The 19,896-nt window shown below is 41.8% G+C and overlaps 1 protein-coding gene across 7 annotated transcripts in view; it reads left to right on the top strand.

Moving 5' to 3' along the window:
- The window catches only part of LOC111872974 (cholinephosphotransferase 1), a 76,150-nt gene that overhangs the window by 38,165 nt on the left and 18,089 nt on the right, over positions 1 to 19,896 (top strand). For all 7 annotated transcript variants that reach the window (XM_023867308.2, XM_023867303.2, XM_023867309.1 and 4 more), the window contains 2 exons: positions 2,447 to 2,572; positions 4,350 to 4,503. In XM_023867308.2, the coding sequence (XP_023723076.1) occupies positions 2,447 to 2,572; positions 4,350 to 4,503 (280 nt within the window). The remainder of the gene's footprint in view (positions 1 to 2,446; positions 2,573 to 4,349; positions 4,504 to 19,896) is intronic.

Here is a 19,896-nt window from a genome sequence, read left to right as displayed (position 1 = left end):
CGTGTTAGCTGGCAGTCTAATGTAGTGGTGTCACGATGTTTTCAAAACAGGAACAACGGAGTTGGCTAAAGGTTGAATGTGCCAGAGGCCATACAGCACGACAGTGTCATCAAGGTCTTCAAGAGGCTTGTGGGGAATCTGCATTGTCTTACAGAACAGTGGCAAGGTGGGTAAAAGCCTTCAACGAGGGATGCCAAAATGTGGCAGACATGTGTCGGCCAGGTCATCCTAGTGTCAGTGAAGAAGAAATGTATGCTCTTTCCACGTTACTGGAGAGTGATCGACGCCATATGAGTCGTGATCCGGCCCCAGAGACAGAATTAGCACATGTGAATGTGCTTCGCATTCTGAAGGAATGCCTGGGCATGAGAAAAATTACATCATTTGAGTTCCGCATGATTTGACAGAAATGCAGAAATGGCTATGACACGACGCTGCTCGTAACCACTTGGAGCGCTATGAGCGCGAAGGAGAGGCTTTCTTATGCCGTATCATTACACTGGATGAGACATGGGCCAAATTGTACTCATATGAGCCATAAACGAAATGCCAATTGAATGAATGGCGTCATTACAGGTCACCATGAAAATCAAAAGTTTGTCAGAACCCCAGCAATTTGAAAGTTATGGTGATTCTCGTGTACGACTGTGATGGTGTTATCCTAACGCATACCATTCCCTGACAGCAGACCATCAATGCGCAGTATTGGAACACAACCTGTGACCAGCTTTGAGAAAGAAGCGGCAACACTTTCTGCAGAATGCACCCATCATTTTGCAGGACAATGCTTGGCCGCATGCAGCGCAAGCTGCGGCTGATTTGTTCGATCGATGGGGCTGGGAAATGCTGTACCATCCACCATACTCCCCAGGCTTAAGCCTTTGTGACTTTTACTTGATTCCTAAGATTAAAGAACCACTTCGTGGCATTCGCTTCAGAACTGTTCCAGAGATTCTTCAGGCAGTAGACCTCTCCATTCGAACTATGAACACAAGAGGCGCTGCTAAAGGTATCCTACGACTTCCACATCGCTGGCAATGGGTTGTACACCATGCTGGTGACTACATTGAAGGACAGTAAAACTTCAAAACATGCATCTATTTTGTATCAGTTGTAAATAAATAGTTGCCACTATTAAAGTTCCAACCCTCGTGTATAGAATCGGTGTATTGATCCACACTGCTTTAAAATTATTCTTGCTACTGTAAGCCTATAAAACTTAGGAATAATTGTATCATATTATCTTAGAAATTCAGCTGGGTGTGTTAGTCATGAAAACATTCCACACAGAGTCCCACATCACACCAGTACACAGTTTTTGGCACACAACTCGCTATTTCTGTGGTTTTGATTTCTTCACAGTTGGTAGAATCTTGTTTATAAAATGTCTTTCTCTTAGATGGAATCCTGTTTTGTGTGATGAATGTCGACGTAGCACTGTGTGTTCTACAGCATTAGCATATTTCACAGAGTCCCTCAATTAACTGCATCCTAATTGGCAATTGATCTGTTCTTTTCCTTGTGTTATTCCTACATGTTATAATCACATTCAGAAATTTTCTTTTTGTCCCATATAGTTTTGCGTATTCTCCCAATGGATGTTTGTGCTTTTCTGCTTTTCTCGATTCTGTCATTTACCACAGAATCGAGAAAAGCAGAAACATCCATTTTCAGTGTCTAATTCCAAATCTGATAAACCTTTGTTCTGATTCAGTCTGAACTAAATATACTCTCCACTGGTCATGACACAACACAGCTGGTCACTTCATTCCTTGCGGCTGGCCTAGGCTGACCAGACTGCATGATGCATATTTGTAGAACAAAGGGGGATTACAGTGGTATCATTCATGTAGTGAACTGTTTTTGGTTTGCTACATAGCAGTCATGATACACTTTTAAGAGTGAACATCATGTCTCAAAGTTGTAGATTCTCCATGTGTCTTCTCTTGGTTACAAATTGCAATCTAGAAGCAGCACTGGTCAGAATGTGCCTCAAGAGAATCGACTTTTCATTCAGTCAGCATGCAGGACAGCACACAGTATTGATCTAGCATATTTAGTTCTTAAGAATTCCCCAAGGCAGGGGTAGGTTTGTATGGTAAGAAGCGAACCAAGTGTTAAAGCAGAAAACTTTTTCAGAGAATTCAAATGTATTACAACTCCTGCAGGAAGTTCAAAGTGGGACAGTGGATATATGAAATGTTAGCCTGAAATTTCCTCTTTAATTTCATACCAAAAAAATTACTTTACACGTGAACAATGGTTCAAAATACGAGCTGTAACTTAGTGCTGCACTGTGTGCGCCAAGTATGGACTTCGGCAACATGTGACAAAAAGCCGCTGGCATGCCATGCACGGACTACGGCACTGAAGGGTTAAACCAGGCTGTGACTCAGCAACATTCACTGTTTCCTTTATTCATTGAGGAAATTGTATTCTGCTGCAGGTAGCACACATGACGAAGAATGAGTTGGAATACCTGGACTCAGCTCTGATTGGCCCAGCCATGCTGTTCCTTAACCAGTACTTCAATTTTTTTCTTCCAGAGTATATTGTACTGTGGCTGTGTTTGGTGAGTGACTCCTACAATGACTGGTTCCATGCAATGTATCATATGACTTACTAGTTTTTAGTGCATGATGCAAGGCTTCTTTCATCACAGGTGTCATGAATATGTCTTATGACTCATCAGTGGGTGGTGAGTGACTGATGGCTCCCAACTTAACAGGAGCAGCACATGACATGACTCCTATCACACGTGCAGTTTCTCTTCCATCTGTAATGCAACACACTTTTTATTTTATGTGACATCAAAATTTATTCAACTCACTAAAATTCCAGTTAAAATGGTCTTAAAATGTTTTTAATATATATGAGTATATATATATATTCTGTGTCTGAATACATATTTCAGCCTCACAGGGCCATCTTCAGGCAACACATTTTGATGGAATCTACTGCACTGTGCCCACTGTTGTCAGTATAGTACATTCTCAAAACACCAGAATTGAGAATAATGACGTACATCAACAAGAGAATTGAATGTAAGTTTGGTGTCATGTAAAATAAAAAGTGTGTTGCATTATAGACAGAAGAGAAACTGCATGAGTGATACTTCACTGCAACAGGATGCTGAAATATAATATTATGACTCCTGTTATTAATGTACCCTGCAGTCTTTTATGACTTATTAATGTTTGGCATGTTGAGTTGTTTTTGCCAAGCAGAGTGCAGGAGAACTCAAGCTATCATCCCCAAATTGTTATGGGTATACATGCTTTCTGAAGGTGGACTGGGAATCAAGATAGCTAGCAATGAGTAATCGAACCTGTATTTAGCCACAGCAGCAAAAGAAAGAAAATTGAACTGGGAACCAAAACATCCAGGATGTACAGTGAAAACACTTGCAGACACTTGCAGATGACAGGTTGCAAACTGTGAAACACAACTCTTGAGACCTTGTAAGAAGAACAAAACAATATAAATGCAAAATAAAGCTGATACAGAATTAACAGTATGCAGTTCAAAATTTGAGGAACAGGAGATTGCAAAATGATAGCGTGAACAGTTACACAGACCAGCATGCATAAGTGGTGCAGTTACACAGAACTACTTTGGGTCACATGAGCAAGCCGTTGCACAAAATGGTGAGCACCACCGCTCATCAAGAGAATGGGATTACAGAGAAAATAAACCCATGTAAACTACTGCCCCAGCACAACAGGGTGCAGCATAGCTTTGGCTTATGTACAACTAATCCAAGTTGTACCATGTAAACAAAATTAATGCTCACAGATCAGTCACAAAACACACATGAATATACAAAGAAGTATATGTAATTAACTGACACTTGCCTTATGGGCTTGTGTGCATACACCTACCCACAATGTGCTGAGCATGCACACAAACAGGCAAGGGCTCTTCACTAGAACCTGGTCACATCTCTGCCAAACAAATAATTTCAAAATAAACTGGGTCAAAGTAGAATTTAAGCCAGTATTACCCATCCAGACTCTTAAGAACCAAAGGCATGCTAACCAGATAGTGGCCAAGCAGGAAGCTAATGTTGACAGTAGAGGAGGAGGGGAAAAGGACAAATGATTGGCAAGAAGGGTTGAGGCATTGTGTGACATACTGGAGGCAGTGAAAGGGCATTGTTACATCATGCCAAAGCAGAAGGGATGGTCATCCAGTGACTGGAGGGTTCATAGAGGATATTGAGCCAAGAACAACTCAGTGTGACTTGTGACTGTCCTCACAGGTGCCATGATTTTCTCTTGTGAGTGACCATTGCTTCCCACGGGTGCCATGCAGTGTGTCTCGTGACTCATTAGTGCATTTTCTTGTAGGTGTGGGTGAGCCTGGATCTCCTTCGTTACTCAGCACAAGTGTGCCTCGAAATCTGTGATCACCTGAAGATTAAGCTTTTCCGGATACCTTACAGCAAGGCACCACCCTCTGCCTCCACCATGTCATTCAGCACACCTGCAGGAGAGAAAAATGGTATGGGAAGCCAGCATCATGGTGGCAGGTTGAGTGGGAGAGGGGTGCGTGGGGCCCGCAAACAGCACCACTAGCAGGATAACAGCAGTGGAACTGTTTGGTTTGGTTTTTATACAGATTTATTTATGGTACATTGGTCCATATTCCTTTCCTATTAACTGCGATACTCCATACTGCATGACGGCTGGAGGCATGGGTGCAGGAAAATGAAGAAGTCTGTGTCATCACAGGACATTAAAATCTCAGTTAAAAACAAATTCGAGTAAAGCTCGGTGGTGACTTTTGCATATGTATGTTGTCTGGAGGCTGCCACAATCATCTTGGTAATCATAAGCCTTCAATCATTGTGTGAAAGGAATGTTGGAGGTGAAATGATTAAAGTCGAATAGGAATAGCAAAAGAATTCGGCTGTACTGTTAGAAAGTAAGTATTGAAATTCAGAAGTGTGAGCAAAATAATGAATCTTATAACATTGGCAGCCCAAGGGTTGTGGGTTAGGGTGGATCCTCAGCACATTTTTATGTGCTCCTGTGTTGTGTAAACAAGCCACGGACTTCAGCTAAGCAACGTGATTCTTAGGGAGTTGTCGTCTTCTGCTAGTTTGTTCAGTGCTAAGTTTAGAGACAGATGAACATTATTCCTCTGACAGCAGAACATTACTACTTGATATGGGTTTCAGCAGTTTATAAAATGGAAAGTATAGTTCTCATTTTGCATTGGAGGGTGGGGAGGGGGCGCGGTTGCTGAGTCTAAGGTGCCCTACATTTGAAATAAATACAGGGACTTTAAAGTGGAAAATGAAGGTCCATATAATGAAGAAAGTATTAACTTTGACTAGTTGCTTTTAGCCCTGAAAGTGCCAGTTTCAGTTCCTGCAATGTCAAATCAGAACAGTACAAAATTCAGGTCAAACAAAAGTAAAGACCATTGCCATAATTTCCAAATTATAATACAGCCTTATCAACCGCTTTGAAGAGAATGATTTGTACTTTATTTTAATATTTAAATTTTGGGGTCTGAATATCATGCAAGTGCAACAAAGTATACAAATATTTCGAGAGTACAGTCTTCTGGGTTGTAATGTGATTTAGTTGGAGGAATGCGTTGCCTCCATCTTCAGAGTCAAAGAGTAAGCCAGGTAAAAGAAACCAGCAGGCGCAGGCAGCAAGTTGTGCAGGCTGCCGAGCTTGTCACCTGCTTCTTTCTTTTTTAAGTTGATCGTTTAATGATGCTGCTAGTGTTGAGACTCCGTAGCTTTTGCCACCTCTTTGTGCTGTTTTCTTGCATGGCTTACTCTTTGACCTACAGGATGGAGATGATATCTGCCTTTGAAACATTTGAATCTCTGAGAACTGCACAACATTACAACCCAGCAGGTCATACTTTTCAGTCTGCCATGAGAATGTCAGATCCAAAATAAGAGTAATTATGGTTTATAATTCATGATAAGTTTTGGACACCTGTTACTACGTATGACCTGAAATTTAAAATATGTGAAACATCATGTAGTGTATTGGCCAAGTTCTGTTGAATACTTCATCACAAAATGTTTATGTGACTAGACATGGGTTTGGATTGGTAACTGAATTTATTGGACTCTTACAAACAATAACTGCAATTAATTACAGTGCTGTCTCTAATTTACACTCTTTACAGTTCACTATGGCACATACTAAGTCTTCTATCTTCATTGTGCACTGGCTGGCGACACATATCTAACCCATGACAGTAATTCATGGCCTCCTGGTCCAGACTCTAGGCTCCAGTTACTTCTTATATAACCTCAGCACAAACTGCATTTAAAACACCACTTCCAAAATTTCCTCTCTTGTTGTATGTGTATCTGTTACTGCGGTCAAGAGAGTCGGTTGTCATGGAAACATATTTACAGAGGCATTCCCTATCAGTGGCCATCTCCTCTGGTTTTTCTGTTCTGGTTTTCAGGAGACATGTCACAATATTGATACTACAGTTCTCTCTTCATTCCAGCTTGCAGTGGTGTATCACTTTCTGAATCATCGGTCCTCATGTGACTACTTTCAGACAATGAATCAGGGCAGTTATCAACAGAAACAGCTGGTTGCACTGTCACTACACTGCATGTTCATTATCACTGAGATAAGTTCCTTCATCCACAATTTTCACAGTTTTATCACAGCAATGTTTTCTCTCCTGGCCACCATTGGTTCATTCAAGAGTAAATTGTCTATATAAAAACTCTCTAAGGACTTTAAATCTGTAAAGAAAATTCCCCCTAAATATGTGTTGACACTGAAATTCAGATAAAATGATAACAGATGTCACATGCTGTCAGATATAGCTGTGTTTGAAAAGGTCAACATTTTTTACAATGAGCACTTTTAGGGTTAAGTTGTGGAGGGCTAGAAATGGTGAATCGAACTTTGAGTATCTGTTACATGTCTTGAAAGAGATCAATGCCCTACTTCATGAACTGAACCAAAGTTGGAAATAAGTGACCCACAAATTCATCTTCTGATATGTTATTTAAGTTGGTTATTTTGGGTGTTTATGTATACAGATCTTTGTGTCACAAATTGGCACTTTCGGTTTGTGTCACATGAATGCTTCTTCATATCAGTCTTGCATTTTTACACCAAAGAAGCAATTGTTTTGTTGGGCCCATTGTCTCTACCAAAGTAATTATAATGTACATTTGAGAATTTTATATACATTTGTTAATATGTGTTGACAAACCTCATTGACAGTTTTAATCTTTATCAACAAAGAGTAGGGATTCTCAGGGTACTGTGGGGTTGGAAGTCATATTTTAATTTGAGAGTAACAGGTTATTGTCTAGCAATTTGCAATTTTAAATCCCTCACTTGTGCAGGGCTGGTGGCCATGTTTTGATACCAGCTAACAGTACTAGTATTGAGAAATGCAATGCCTGAACAGCTGGACCAAACCCAGGAGCCAACACATCAATGCTACACACACCTGATACAGTCTGAGTAGTGTTATATAGTCATTATGTTCATGAAGAAGCAAGTACATTTATAGAAGTGGAACAGACCACCAGAGTGACAGAGTTCCTAATGAGCGACGGACTCTTTACCTAACAATTACAAAAATCTTTGCTGCACCAGCCTAAATGCTTACTGCTCTGCAAGAAACCCTGTCCCAGAAATTGTTGAACTTCTGTGAACAGCTGTTCTGTTATCAGACCATGAACTGACTTGCTTTTGTACTCCTATCTAACTGTTTCACATTGCTGAATGAAGAGGCTTGCTTTGTGTGTGTGTGGGTATGTGCGTGTGGTGGTGGCGGTGGTGGTGGCGGCTGTATGCAGAATGACTGAAAACATGTACCTTGTCTAGTGTATATAATACTGAAATTATATGATTGTTTTTAAATAGCCCAGTGTAAACTTTTCAAATAAATGAGAAGATTAAACAGACGTGTGTTTACAGTGTGTGCCAACATTGGGAAGTAGCTGGATCTTTTACTCGTCAGTTTCACTGAGCCTTGTCATTTAGTAATATAATGCCTTTTATCAAATAACAGCTTGAAGATTATGGACTTCTGGGGTGTGATGCCATGTAGTCTGGTAGACAGATAATAGTAGGACGTGACATCGTATGGTTTAATAGATAGGTACCAACATTCTGAAGGAACCTACTTACTCCATCTTCATGCTTCTTCTAGCCTGAATATGGAGGCAGCTGGTTCCTCCAAAACATCGTCACATGTGCCAGACTACATGGTATGACAACTCAGAAGATGATAGTCTTCATGTTCACTGCTCTTAGGACGTCCAATCTCAATTAGCAGTTGCTAGGCCAATATTGAATGTCTGAACACAGCTCATTTTGGTGTTAAACTTCTCATTATTTCTGTGGCTTATATATTCTTTGTGATTGTTTATGGTTTGGACTCAGCCTCTAACAGAAATGAGTATCAGGAATCTCTGTGGGTAAAGGACTGCCAGCCAGGGCGTAAGGCTGACAACCTTACCACCATCTGTGAGCCAATTGTCTAGAAAACGTGGGAGTCTCAATGTCTCACAGCCTGTTACATGGATAGCTTTATCCCCCCCCCCCACTTACAAATCAGCATGGAACTTTTTGGTGCAGGACCTAATTATTATTTAGAATACAGTAAATAGAGGTAAATGTTTAATTTTACCTGCCTGTTTTATATATAAATAATGAAATTGCTAAATTTATAACATTTAGCACAGGGTGCCTGAAAATATGTGCACATGAAATTGACTTCTAAATTAAAAAAATTAAGAATCACATATGTTTATGTTTGAGAGTATATTTTAACAAACTGATCACCATTTTCAAACTTTGACACAAGGTGATTGTAAGTTTGTGTAATTTTGGTTTTATGTCTGTTGTATAGTGAACAGAAATAAAATTTAGAAGAGAGAAATCATGTTATTTTGAAGGAGAAGAAAAATTTTGACATATGGTTCCAAATGCTAAGCCAGAATAATATTGTTACACATCATCTTCCGCCTCCTCCCGTTTTTCTATTATAGTTTCCATTTGTTGTGGATTAATCATTAAAATCTCTCCAGTCTCTTCTGTCTTCTAACAATCTTTCCTCTGTGATGACCTGCCAGCTTTTCTTGATACCTTCCACCAGTGTCTGGTTGCACCACCTTGATTTCATCTGTGTGAAGGCTGTCAGAATGCACCATTACCTCGCTGGGCCTCTCGCGGCTTCACTTAAGCCCCATTATCCATTTGTTTAGGTTCCTGTTGGGTCTTTGAAGCTTCTGTGGCAGTCCTATGCATCGCCCAAACAGGCATCCCCCTTCGTTACCCTCTCCTGTATTGTGAAGACTGGGGTTGGAAGGGTTGTTGGAAATATGGAAATATTTAGTAGCACGTATTTGCTAAAATAAAACTAACACTTTGAAATAAGCAGCCTCAGTAGTCTAGAGGTAATGTTCCCACCTCTCGTGGTACGCGGGTTCAAACCCAGTGGAGGTCATCGACTTTTTAAGGGCGGAGAAATTCAGGGAACAAGTCCTCCGGGAGGGACTTTAAGTCGTGTGTCCCGTGTCTTAGCTTTACAGCACGTAAAAGAACCTCATATCTCCAAAGGAGGTCACTGAGCCAAATTCAAGGACGTTTCCTGCCCAACAGTAGTCTCTAACGCCTCTGATAGATGGGGGAAGCATTATAGATACCGCCAAGCCAGTAGAGGCCGAACTCGCTGGCTCGGTCGGGACTGATGGTACGCACCAATATCGGTAGGGTATAGAGACTGGTAGAATATCATAGAGGGAAGCACAGTGGACCAATACTGGTCTAAGTGCATGGGGAAACCCACCCTCTCCAATAACTAACTAACTAACACTTTGAAATATGGATCCAGAAGTGTGATGAAATACAGTAAGATGCAAAGATTTGTAGGAACTGTTGACGCTGTCAGCTGCAGCCAGTTGCCAAAAAATGTAATGAATTGTAAGTTATGTTAAAATGTCCAAACCTGAACCTCAAGATGACTCTCTAAATGACACTGTGCCTGCCCTTGCATTTACACTTTAGTGGCTGCAAGTCCATGCTGTTGCAGAGTAGTTCTGGAAATTATCTTATTTTTAGTTCCAGTTTCATATATATCATAAAATATATTCTTTGGTCAGTGAAAAAGACAGGCAAACATGAGGCTGCCATCTGTAGATGAAAAGACAAAATACTGAGGAAAGCAGTCTTCTGGGATTTGGCGCCGTGTATATGTGGTGTTAACCGACGTTTCGGAGGAACGTATCGCCCCCATCTTCAGGGTTGAAGAAAAAGTATAGGTAAATCTGCAAGCGACAACACCGTGAGACACGGTAAAGCAGTCTGCTTTACCGTGTCTCACGGTGTTGTCGCTTGCAGATTTACCTATACTTTTTCTTCAACCCTGAAGATGGGGGCGATACGTTCCTCCGAAACGTCGGTTAACACCACATATACACGGCGCCAAATCCCAGAAGACTGCTTTCTTCATAGTCACCGCCGTGAAAGCCTCAAATCTTACAGACAAAATACTGTCACGTTCTGAGTGCAGAGTTCATAATATCTTGGAGACAAGGATAGAACAACTGACCAGGTATCAGGAAAGTTGTTAGGACACATTGTGTTAAATAAGTGTAATAAGGTTTGTGACAAATGGATACCACTGCAAAGTAAATGAACAGTATTTCTTCTGGCATAGTGGATCAGTCATGTCTCAGCAAGGCATGATAGCCTAGCTATACTTGAGTGAGTAAGAACTGAGAATGTTTGAGGTTCTCACAGCAATGAATGTTAAGATTATGGAAATTTTGATCATGTCACTGTGTAGTCTGGTAGAATAGTTCTTTCCAAAATATTGGTACCTGTCTGCCAGACAACGCAGTGACACATCCCAGAAGGCAGGAATCTGAATAGTACTCACTTGAGACAGAGTGCAGTGGTAAGCTCTCATGGCAGTGCTACAGCTTCAGATTTCATAACTGCATGCATTGCACAGCTAATTATGTTCAGCTCCCTAGGAAATTCCATAAAAGGGGGTTTGCAGGATGTAATGAAGTACTTTCATCTAAACAGTAGTTTAAAGTGAAAATCGGTATTTATGTAATACTACTTTAGATTTCATTTGAACTGGCTTAGTGAAATAGCCATGAGAATTAAGGAGAATCATGGTTTTATCTTTTATGAGGTATGAATCCATGTCCACTAATTGAAAGGCATGTGGCGTATCCATAAGGACATCACTGGATATTCAGTTACATTAGGCTGAACATGTGTCTTTCTTCATTTGCAGTCCATATTGTTCCTGAAACTGTGAGGTATAATTACTGTGAAATATGAAGTAATGTAACATTCATTGTCAGTCCTGTCACCTAACGGGGTAGAGGTTACTGTGCACCAGTGCTGATACTGTAAACTGACAGGCTGTTATTGCTGTGTACAAAAGTGTTACTTTCTCCTTATGGATGCAGAGAAACTTAAGTGTAGCTTGTAAAGAGTTCAGAAAAGTTGAAACCTACACTTGCATTTCACATATATATTTTTTTTTAATTTATGCTTTGAATATAGTGAGTTAAAAATCAAGTTTCTTTGGAGAAATATATAGCCCGACATGTAAAATCCTAGTGCAGGGGCTTGGCAGTGATTGTGTTTGTCCGTTGATTTATGTACAGATATTTACATGTGCATGCATTTGTTTTAGAGTTTGATGTTATTAAATATTGTGACAGCACGCAGTAATGTAGTTGGTTGAGGCACTATGCTACAAGCCAGAAGGTTGCTGATTCGAGTCCCAATGAAGTGGATTTTTTCAATTGACCCAATCCTTCCAGCTGCACTATTGCCCTGGGGCTGACTCAGCCTCTAACAAAAATGAATACCAGGAATCTTCCTGGGGGGTAGAGGGCAGCTGGCACATAAGACTGACAGCGTTACCACCATCTGTGAGCTGATTAACTAGAGAAAATGTGAGAGCCTCATCATCTCACAACTCTGTGGGCCTTCACAGCCTGTCACAGGGATAGCTTTACCTTTTTCTTTTTTGCCTTTAAAACAGATTGGTTTCTTGTTGAATTCTATATTAGATAGATTCCACACATGTTCTTTGTATTAGAAATGGTTGAAAAAAGATGCATAGCTTGTCATTTCTTGTCACTTATGCAGTTTCTATCATAAGGATCTGAATTTAGGGTAAGGAAGTTTTATATGTCTGATACTGTGGTCAGTGTCGTGCCATTGAGGACATTCTGTAAGTCTCGGTGAGTGGGCTAAATGTAGGCTCCCGCCACAAATGTTCCTATAAGCAAAATGGTTTTGGAACATAGTTTTGACACATTGACTGAATAAATGAATGAATGTATAAGGGGTGGGCCTTCTCGGCCCTAGCACCGCGACCTACAGTGATCTATTGTGCTACCCCTTTTGATTATCCCCACAGCAATCCTGCGCTTCGAATGAAGCACAGGATTTTGTACGTGGGGACGTCAAAATAGTCACTTGGTTCCATAAAGTATTGACCCTAGTTACGTAATCTTAAATAAGCTAGGGCCTCACATTCACACAGGATATGTGTGGCCGTTTCATTTTCTTCTTGACACCTCTCACAAGTGGGACTATTACTTAGTCCCAGTTTGAAGAGGTGTCCTTTAATATGACAATGTCCTGTAAGTAGTCCCACCACCCATCATAGCTGGTTCCTTTTTAACTTAACAGTTCCTTTGCTCTTTTAGCAGAGGGTCCTCGTTTGAGTCCCTTTGCTTGCCTGAGTCCAGTCAAGGATCCCCAGTATTTCTTGCGATTCATATTTGTCCAGTCCCTGATTGTCTTTCTGGCAACTCCCATAGAGATGCCACAGGCTGGTTCAGATCCTATGAACAGATGTTCAGCTCCAATTTTAGCCAATTGATCCGCTGTTTCATTTCCAGCAATACCCTCATGCCCCAGCACCCATATCAGTTGTACCCTGTTATGTTTGTCCAGTTCTGTGTGGGTTTGGTGGCAATCCCAGACCAATTTTAAGTTGATCTGGTGTTTGTCAAGTGCTTTAAGTGCAGCTTGGCTGTCAGATAGAATGTAGATGTTCCTATTTCTGTAGTTCCTATCTAGATTCTCCGCAATACATGCCTTAATGGCATATACTTCTGCCTGGAATACTGTCGTGTACTGCCCAAGGCTGAAACTAAGTTTCCGCCTAGTGCCATAGCAGTACAAACCAGCTCCAGTGCCCTTATTTATCTTGGAACCATTTCCATACCAGATCAGTCCCCCTTNCCGCAGTGTATATCCAATGCACAATGTGCGTCTGCAGTCCCCAAGTTTTACCAAACATGCTTCTGCATGTCCAAAAAGCCTTATAGGCTTTACTGATGACCTAATCCAGCTGCTTTTTCCATGTCAGTCCCTTGTCTAATACTAGACCAAGGTACTTGACATCGCTGGAGAGCTGGATCGTCTTATGGAAGAGGGTCAGTTCCATAAGGCCCGTTATATTTCTCTTCCTGATAAACGGTATAATTACCATCTTATTGGGATTGATGGAAAGGCTTGTTCTTCTACTCCATCGTTGCACCGTGTACAGAGCTCTTTGAAGACGCTCTGATACTGTTGAAAGGAATTTTCCGTTTATGAAGATTGCTATATCATCAGCATATCCTATTGTATAATACCCATCGTCATTAAGTCTCCACAGGAGATCGTCGACGACCAGGCCCCACAGCGAGAGCACGCCCCTCCTGCAGACACCCCCTAGATGTGGATGTTCCCAGGGTTTCTCCTGATAATGTAACAGCTATGGTTCTGCTTTCCAGGACAGCTCTGATCCACCTGCATATTGCAGACTCCATGCCATGCTTCCCAGCAGCCTGTTTGATTATATAAAATGAGGTTCTATCCAAAGCTCCCTCTATATCAAGAAATGCTCCTAAGCAATATCCTTGTGTTTGATCGCACTTTCTATGCATGTTACCATGTTGTGTAGTGCAGTTTCGGTAGATTTACCTGTTTGGTAGGCATGTTGGTTTCGGTGTGGAGGATAAGTCCTCAATACCCCGTCCCTAACATGCCTATCTACTAGTTTCTCCATCGTTTTCAAAAGGAAAGACGACAGGCTGATAGGACGATAAGCCTTAGCCTCGGTATAATCAGGTTTCCCGGGCTTTGGGATAAACGTCGCCATAACTTGCCTCCAGGCCGTGGGGATAAGACCATATGCCATGCAGGCTCTATATATTCGGCATAGGTGAGGAACTAAGAGTTCCACCCCATGCTGCAAAAGTGCCGGTATAATTCCATCTGTTCCCGCTGTCTTAAGTGGTCTAAAGGTATTCAATGCCCATCTGATTTATGATTGGTTTATTATGACTTTGGCCAGGTTCCAGTCTGCCCTGTTCGTCCTGCTTTGGCAAATGCCCAAGTTCTGCCGACCCTGAACAATTCGTTCAGTGTCTCTCTTCCTGCTTAAGTATACTGCCCTTTAGGCAGCTTAATTGTGCTGACCTTATTGGTCGCCTGTTTTGCCATGATCCTCATGAGTCTGGCACCGCCTGGTACATCATTGATCTCCTGGTAGTGCCTCCTCCATGAGGATCACTTGGCTTTCCTTGTTTCTTTGTTGTAACAGGTAAGGGCTTCCTTGTAGGTGTCGCACTGCCCTGTTATTTTAGCTGTATTAAACAGCCTTCTCGTTTTGGTTCTAAGCCCACTCAGCTGTTTACTCCACCAAGGCGCTCTCCTTGGTTTGCGAGTGGTCCTAGCCGGACAATTCTGATAAAAGGAGAAGATATAGCCCATTGAAACTGGTCAACAGACTAATCAACGTCCTTTATTGTTCATATATTTCACGAAATGGTCTCCAGATTCACCTTTAGGTCGTCTTTGTGAGACTCCCAGTTGGTTCTCTTAGTATTCCTATAAGTAGCTTGATCTACTGTAATGTTGGTGTATCTGTGATCCAATTAGGACGGCTCATCAAATACGTGCCAATTATTTATCAGTTTTCCTATTTTACTGGTCCCTAGTGTCAAGTCGATAACCTCCTGCCTATTGCAAACCATAAAGATAGGCTCGTTACCTTGGTTTAGAATATTAAGGTTCGAACTCACCAAATATTCTATGAGGCATTCTCCTCTTGGGTTGATGTCAGTGCTCCCCCACAGTGTGTGTGGTGCATGTTGGCGTCACACCTAATGATGAGCTGCTTTTTCCTAAGATGGCAATATTCAATGATGTCCCTCACTTCTTTGGAAGGTGGTGGTTCATCCGAGTCATACGGAAGGTAGGCTGAAATGATGATGAACTCCTCACAGCCTCCGCCCAGTGTGTATGACTTCCTCATCATTGTTGTGTCTCCAGAACAAAACTCCAGCAAGGGTAAAGCATTAATATGATAATTAACATGTATGCATGATCTTACATTTTCTCCAGGTACAACAGAATAAAGTGTTCCCCCTGAATTCGTTAAGCCCCTTATTTGGTCCCTATATATCCAAGGTTCCTGAATACATGCTATGCTTACTTTTCCCTCAGCAAGTTGCCAACATAAAATTGCTGTAGCAGCCTTGCTGTGGTGTAGGTTAATCTGAATGAATCTTATGTTGTGTGTATGTATGTGTACGTATGTATGTGTGTTATGTGTTCATTCTGTATTGCTGGGAAAGGTGTCCTCCTGCATCCCTTCTTCCACAGCCCCTTTTTCTTTTTATTCGACCTTCTTTCCTCCAAGGGAGGTCCCTGACCTGGTAATGTCGGGTTGACGAGAGGAGGGATTGTCTCCTCATCAGATATGCTCTTCCAGTCGACTTAGGGAGTGGGTGCAACATCCTCTTCCAATTCCGAGGGTATTGAACTGGGCACAGCAACTTCTTTATGCCTCTGTGCCTCAGGATCCTGCAGGACCCTAACAGTTCCCTGTGAGAGTCCTGTTATAACTTATATCCGGTTCCCTTGATAACAGGGAATCCCAGTCTATAAGGAGGATCAGTCTCTGCTCTTTTGGTTCAGATTTCCAATCCAGTATCCTCCAACTCTCAGTATGGAGCCCTGGATTAAGATTCCTGATCCATTTCAGCAGCTCCGCAGGATTTTGGGCAACTTTGTTCTTCATCCTTGAGAGCCACCTTCACAGGTTTGGGCAGGTTCTTGGCGTCAGTAATCTTCACCCTAGCCCCTGATTTTAATCTGTGATTATCTATGGCTCTGACGAGCCACTGTCCAGATTGTTGGTTGGCACATGTATGTATTAATGCACATCCCTCCAGTCTGTACGATTTCAGGCGTGGTAGTTCTCCCAAAGCACTCCTATGTAACACCTATCCCAGTTCCTCCAGAATGGAGTCCTGGTCTCCCTCTGTTAGCTTATCTTTAGGATACATTTCCTTGAAGATAGCTAACCTTACGTGGGTCATCACCTCCCTGTAAGTCCCTGAGGTCTGCGCACATTCATGGGGGTATTCCCCTATGACCTTGGCCTCTTAGGGGTTTCAGACAAGGGTTTCTCTAATGCAATTGCTGTTCCCAGTTGCTGAATGCCCCCAGTGTCTACTTCCATTTCCTTAGCTTTGGCCTTCTTCAGTTTCCGTCTAGCACTTCTGGACAGAACATATCAGCCTCAGAGGCCTCCCGACTTTCACCCACTGCAGGTATGCTAGATCTACCAATCCCTCGCAGCGGTGCATCAGCATGCCCAGCCACCAAAGAAGAGGCCCTTGACTGTATCCCAGGCAGGTTTCCAGTCATTGATTTGTCCCTGTCCTTGGCTGAGATCTGGACAGTAGGTTCGCTGGTTGCGGTTGGGCCCCCTAATGGTGCACCAGAGCTTCCAGCCCCCTGCTGAGGAGTTTCTCTTTGGGATCTCCATGGAGCATCCCTTTTCTTTTTAAGGTCCTGTGGACCAGTTGTACTTTTAAGTTTTTCAGTATCCATCTTGGTCCCATGAGTGATGGGGATATCCAAGGTCACCACCCGCAGAGCCCCATACAGGTGGAAGGCATAAATACCACGGGGTGCTGCCTGGTGCCCCGAGGGGATCATTCACCAACTAAAGTACCACCCCGGTGCCACACAGACCTCGGCACGATGCCTCACACCTTGGCTTAGGTGGTTGGTCCCGTTATAAGTAAATTCCTCACGAGTCTCCAGGACCCAAAGAACTCGCTTGGGGGAGGGGGGTATCCCTGATGATTAATGGGGGTTCGATTCCAGCTGATCATGACGTTGAGACCAGGATACCTGCATGAGAATATCGCCCCTGGGGGTAGCATAACAGTTATAAGCCCTTAAACACCCCCATTCCCTCTCCTCCATGTGGGTTGGTCTAACTATTTTAGACTGTTTGTCCCGAAGGCTTTTGGCACCTTATCGGTACTCTAGGGAGACAACTCAAGTAGCCATAGCTACCCCCACATGAGTGCTCTCCTGCATTCTTCATAGGTAGACCATGGTGAAACCCAAGAGTCATTTTTCCTCTGTGTGGGAGGCTCCAGTCTTAAACACAGCATTGACCTTTATGGGATCTTAACCGTCATTCCCAGTAGTCCTAATAGTCCAGACCCCAGGACTGCCATTGCCCAGCGGGACCACGAGGAGGTGTCCCAAGGCTGTGTTCTGACGCATCCCCCTGGTCTGGGTTATGTCCCCACCAGATACACAGCTGTAGTTTGGCCAACCTCACTGAGGATGGCATCATTATTACCTGTAACAGTGCCCTCAAGGGGTCATATCTACTTCCACAATACACAGTGAGCACAGTGATGGCTATAGCTTTCATCTTGCAGTGAAGCCGTTTCAAGTAGACATTTTTGTTAAGAAGTGATCAACTTGCAACATTTTTAAGCTCTCTCTGTCTCCATTATTGGGGATGGATGTGACTGTTCTGTCTTCACATGGCTGGCTGCCTGCAAAGACGCAAGTTCATCAACATGCATGAAAGTTTCACAACTTAGTGTGAGTGAAACATATCCAGTACATTCAAAACATAACTTGCACAGCTCTAGGTTGGTATTCATATCTTTCTTATATCAAACTTATTTTACTTTCTTTTAAAATGTGGAACATGTTCATAAAATTTTTGCTGTTAGTAGAAGTCCTATGTTGATTCAGATATACTTACTTTGTGAAATTAGCCAGTACTTTGGTGGGGCCCAGACTTACTGCCCCTTAAATGAGCCTGTTCTTTTATAGAATACCTCTTGTGAATTGAGGAAGTTCTTTTATGGATCCAGACTTAACTCTATGAAATTGTCACATTTATTTATGGCCACATCTTTGTGGAATAGGGCAATTTATGTTTGACAGCTAAACTTACCTCTATGAAATGGGCCAATTCTTTTATGGTGACCAAACTTGTCTCAGTTAATGAACCAAATCTTTTGTAGCGGACAAATTTACATCTGTGAAATGGGAGCCAGTTTCCCTACGGTTACTAAATTGGCCTGTATGAAATTAACTAATTGTTTTTGATAGCCACAAAGTCAAATTTATCTCTTATGAAATGAGTCGGTTCTTTCATGGTAGTCAAACATACCTCTATGAAATTATAATTAATTATTTTATGGCAGCCAGACTTTCCTTTGTTAAATTCACAAAATTGTGTATGGCAGTTAAAGTTTGGCTTTGTGAAGTAATTTGGTTCTTTTGTAGTGGTCCCACTTGCCTCATTGAAGTGAGGCATTCTTGTATGATAGCCAGACTTCTGTGAAATTAGCCAGTTCTTCTGTGGTGTCAAAGTTGTATCTTGTGAAATAAGGCAATCTTTCATTGCAGCCAAACTTACCTGTGAAAATCAACTAATTCTTTTGTGGTATAGCCAGTGTTACTTCTGTGAAATGAGCCAGTTATTTATTTATGGTGCTGAAACTTGCCTCTGTGAAATCATTCTGTTCCATAATGGAAGCCTGACTTATCTCTGAAGTGAGCCAATTCTTTTATGGCAGATTATTCTGTGAAATGAATCCATTTTTTATGACCACTGAACATACCTCTGTTAAATGAGGTAATTTTTTTCAGATGGTAAAAATTACTTGCATGAAATCAGCCAGTTTCTTTGTGGTGGCCAAACTTACCTCTGTGAAATAAGCTAATTATTTTTTGATTGTCAGATTCACCTCTGTGGAATGAGCCAATCCTGCAAGGCAGCCTAATTTAACCTCTCTAAAATTACTGTATCCTTTTATTGTGGCCAAACTTGTGTATGTGAAATGATCCAGTACTTTTGGTGCCAGTGTTACCTCTGTGAAATGAGTCAGTTCCCTTTTGGTGACTGAACTTTACATGTGTGAAATGACCTAGTTCTCTTCTGGTGGTCAAGTGCACCTGTGTGAAATAGCCAACACATGTGTGGTAGCCAAACTTAACCCCTGTGAAAGTAACCAGTTTTAAGGCATGCAAAAGAAAAACTTGACTCCGTAGAATAATACAAGTAATTTTTGGTAGCCAGACACCTTTGATAGGAGCTAAGTCTGTTTCTGGTGGCCAGACTTGTCCCATCTGAAGTTAGCCATTTATTTTATGGCTTCCAAACTTAGACTCCCTGAAATAAACTAATTCCTGGGTGGCAGCCAAACTTAACATCTATGAACTTATCCAATTTTATGGCAGCCAAACTTAATTTCTGTGAAATTAGCCAATTTTTATTTCTGTCACACTTGCATCTGTGAAATAACCCAGCTTGTTTTTGCCATCCAAACTTGCCACCTTGAAGTGAACCAGTTCTTATGTGGCAAGTGAACTTAACCTCTTTGAAGTTAGCTGACTTATGTTGGCCAAAAGAAACAGTTGTTTTATTTGTCTTATGAAGTTGGACTAACATGACATGCCTGCTTTGTGCTATGTGGAGGACTCTGTTCATGTCATCTTATTTTCAGTCAACTGCATTTGTTTTAAGGTGAAATTATGGGACTCAGAAGGAAGATTGCCCTCTTCTGGG

Source organism: Cryptotermes secundus, unplaced genomic scaffold (assembly GCF_002891405.2).
Source record: "Cryptotermes secundus unplaced genomic scaffold, Csec_1.0 scaffold1266, whole genome shotgun sequence".
Classification (NCBI taxonomy): domain Eukaryota; kingdom Metazoa; phylum Arthropoda; class Insecta; order Blattodea; family Kalotermitidae; genus Cryptotermes; species Cryptotermes secundus.
The sequence above is the reverse complement of the archived record's forward strand: the minus strand, read 5'-3'. Positions and strand labels throughout refer to the sequence as shown.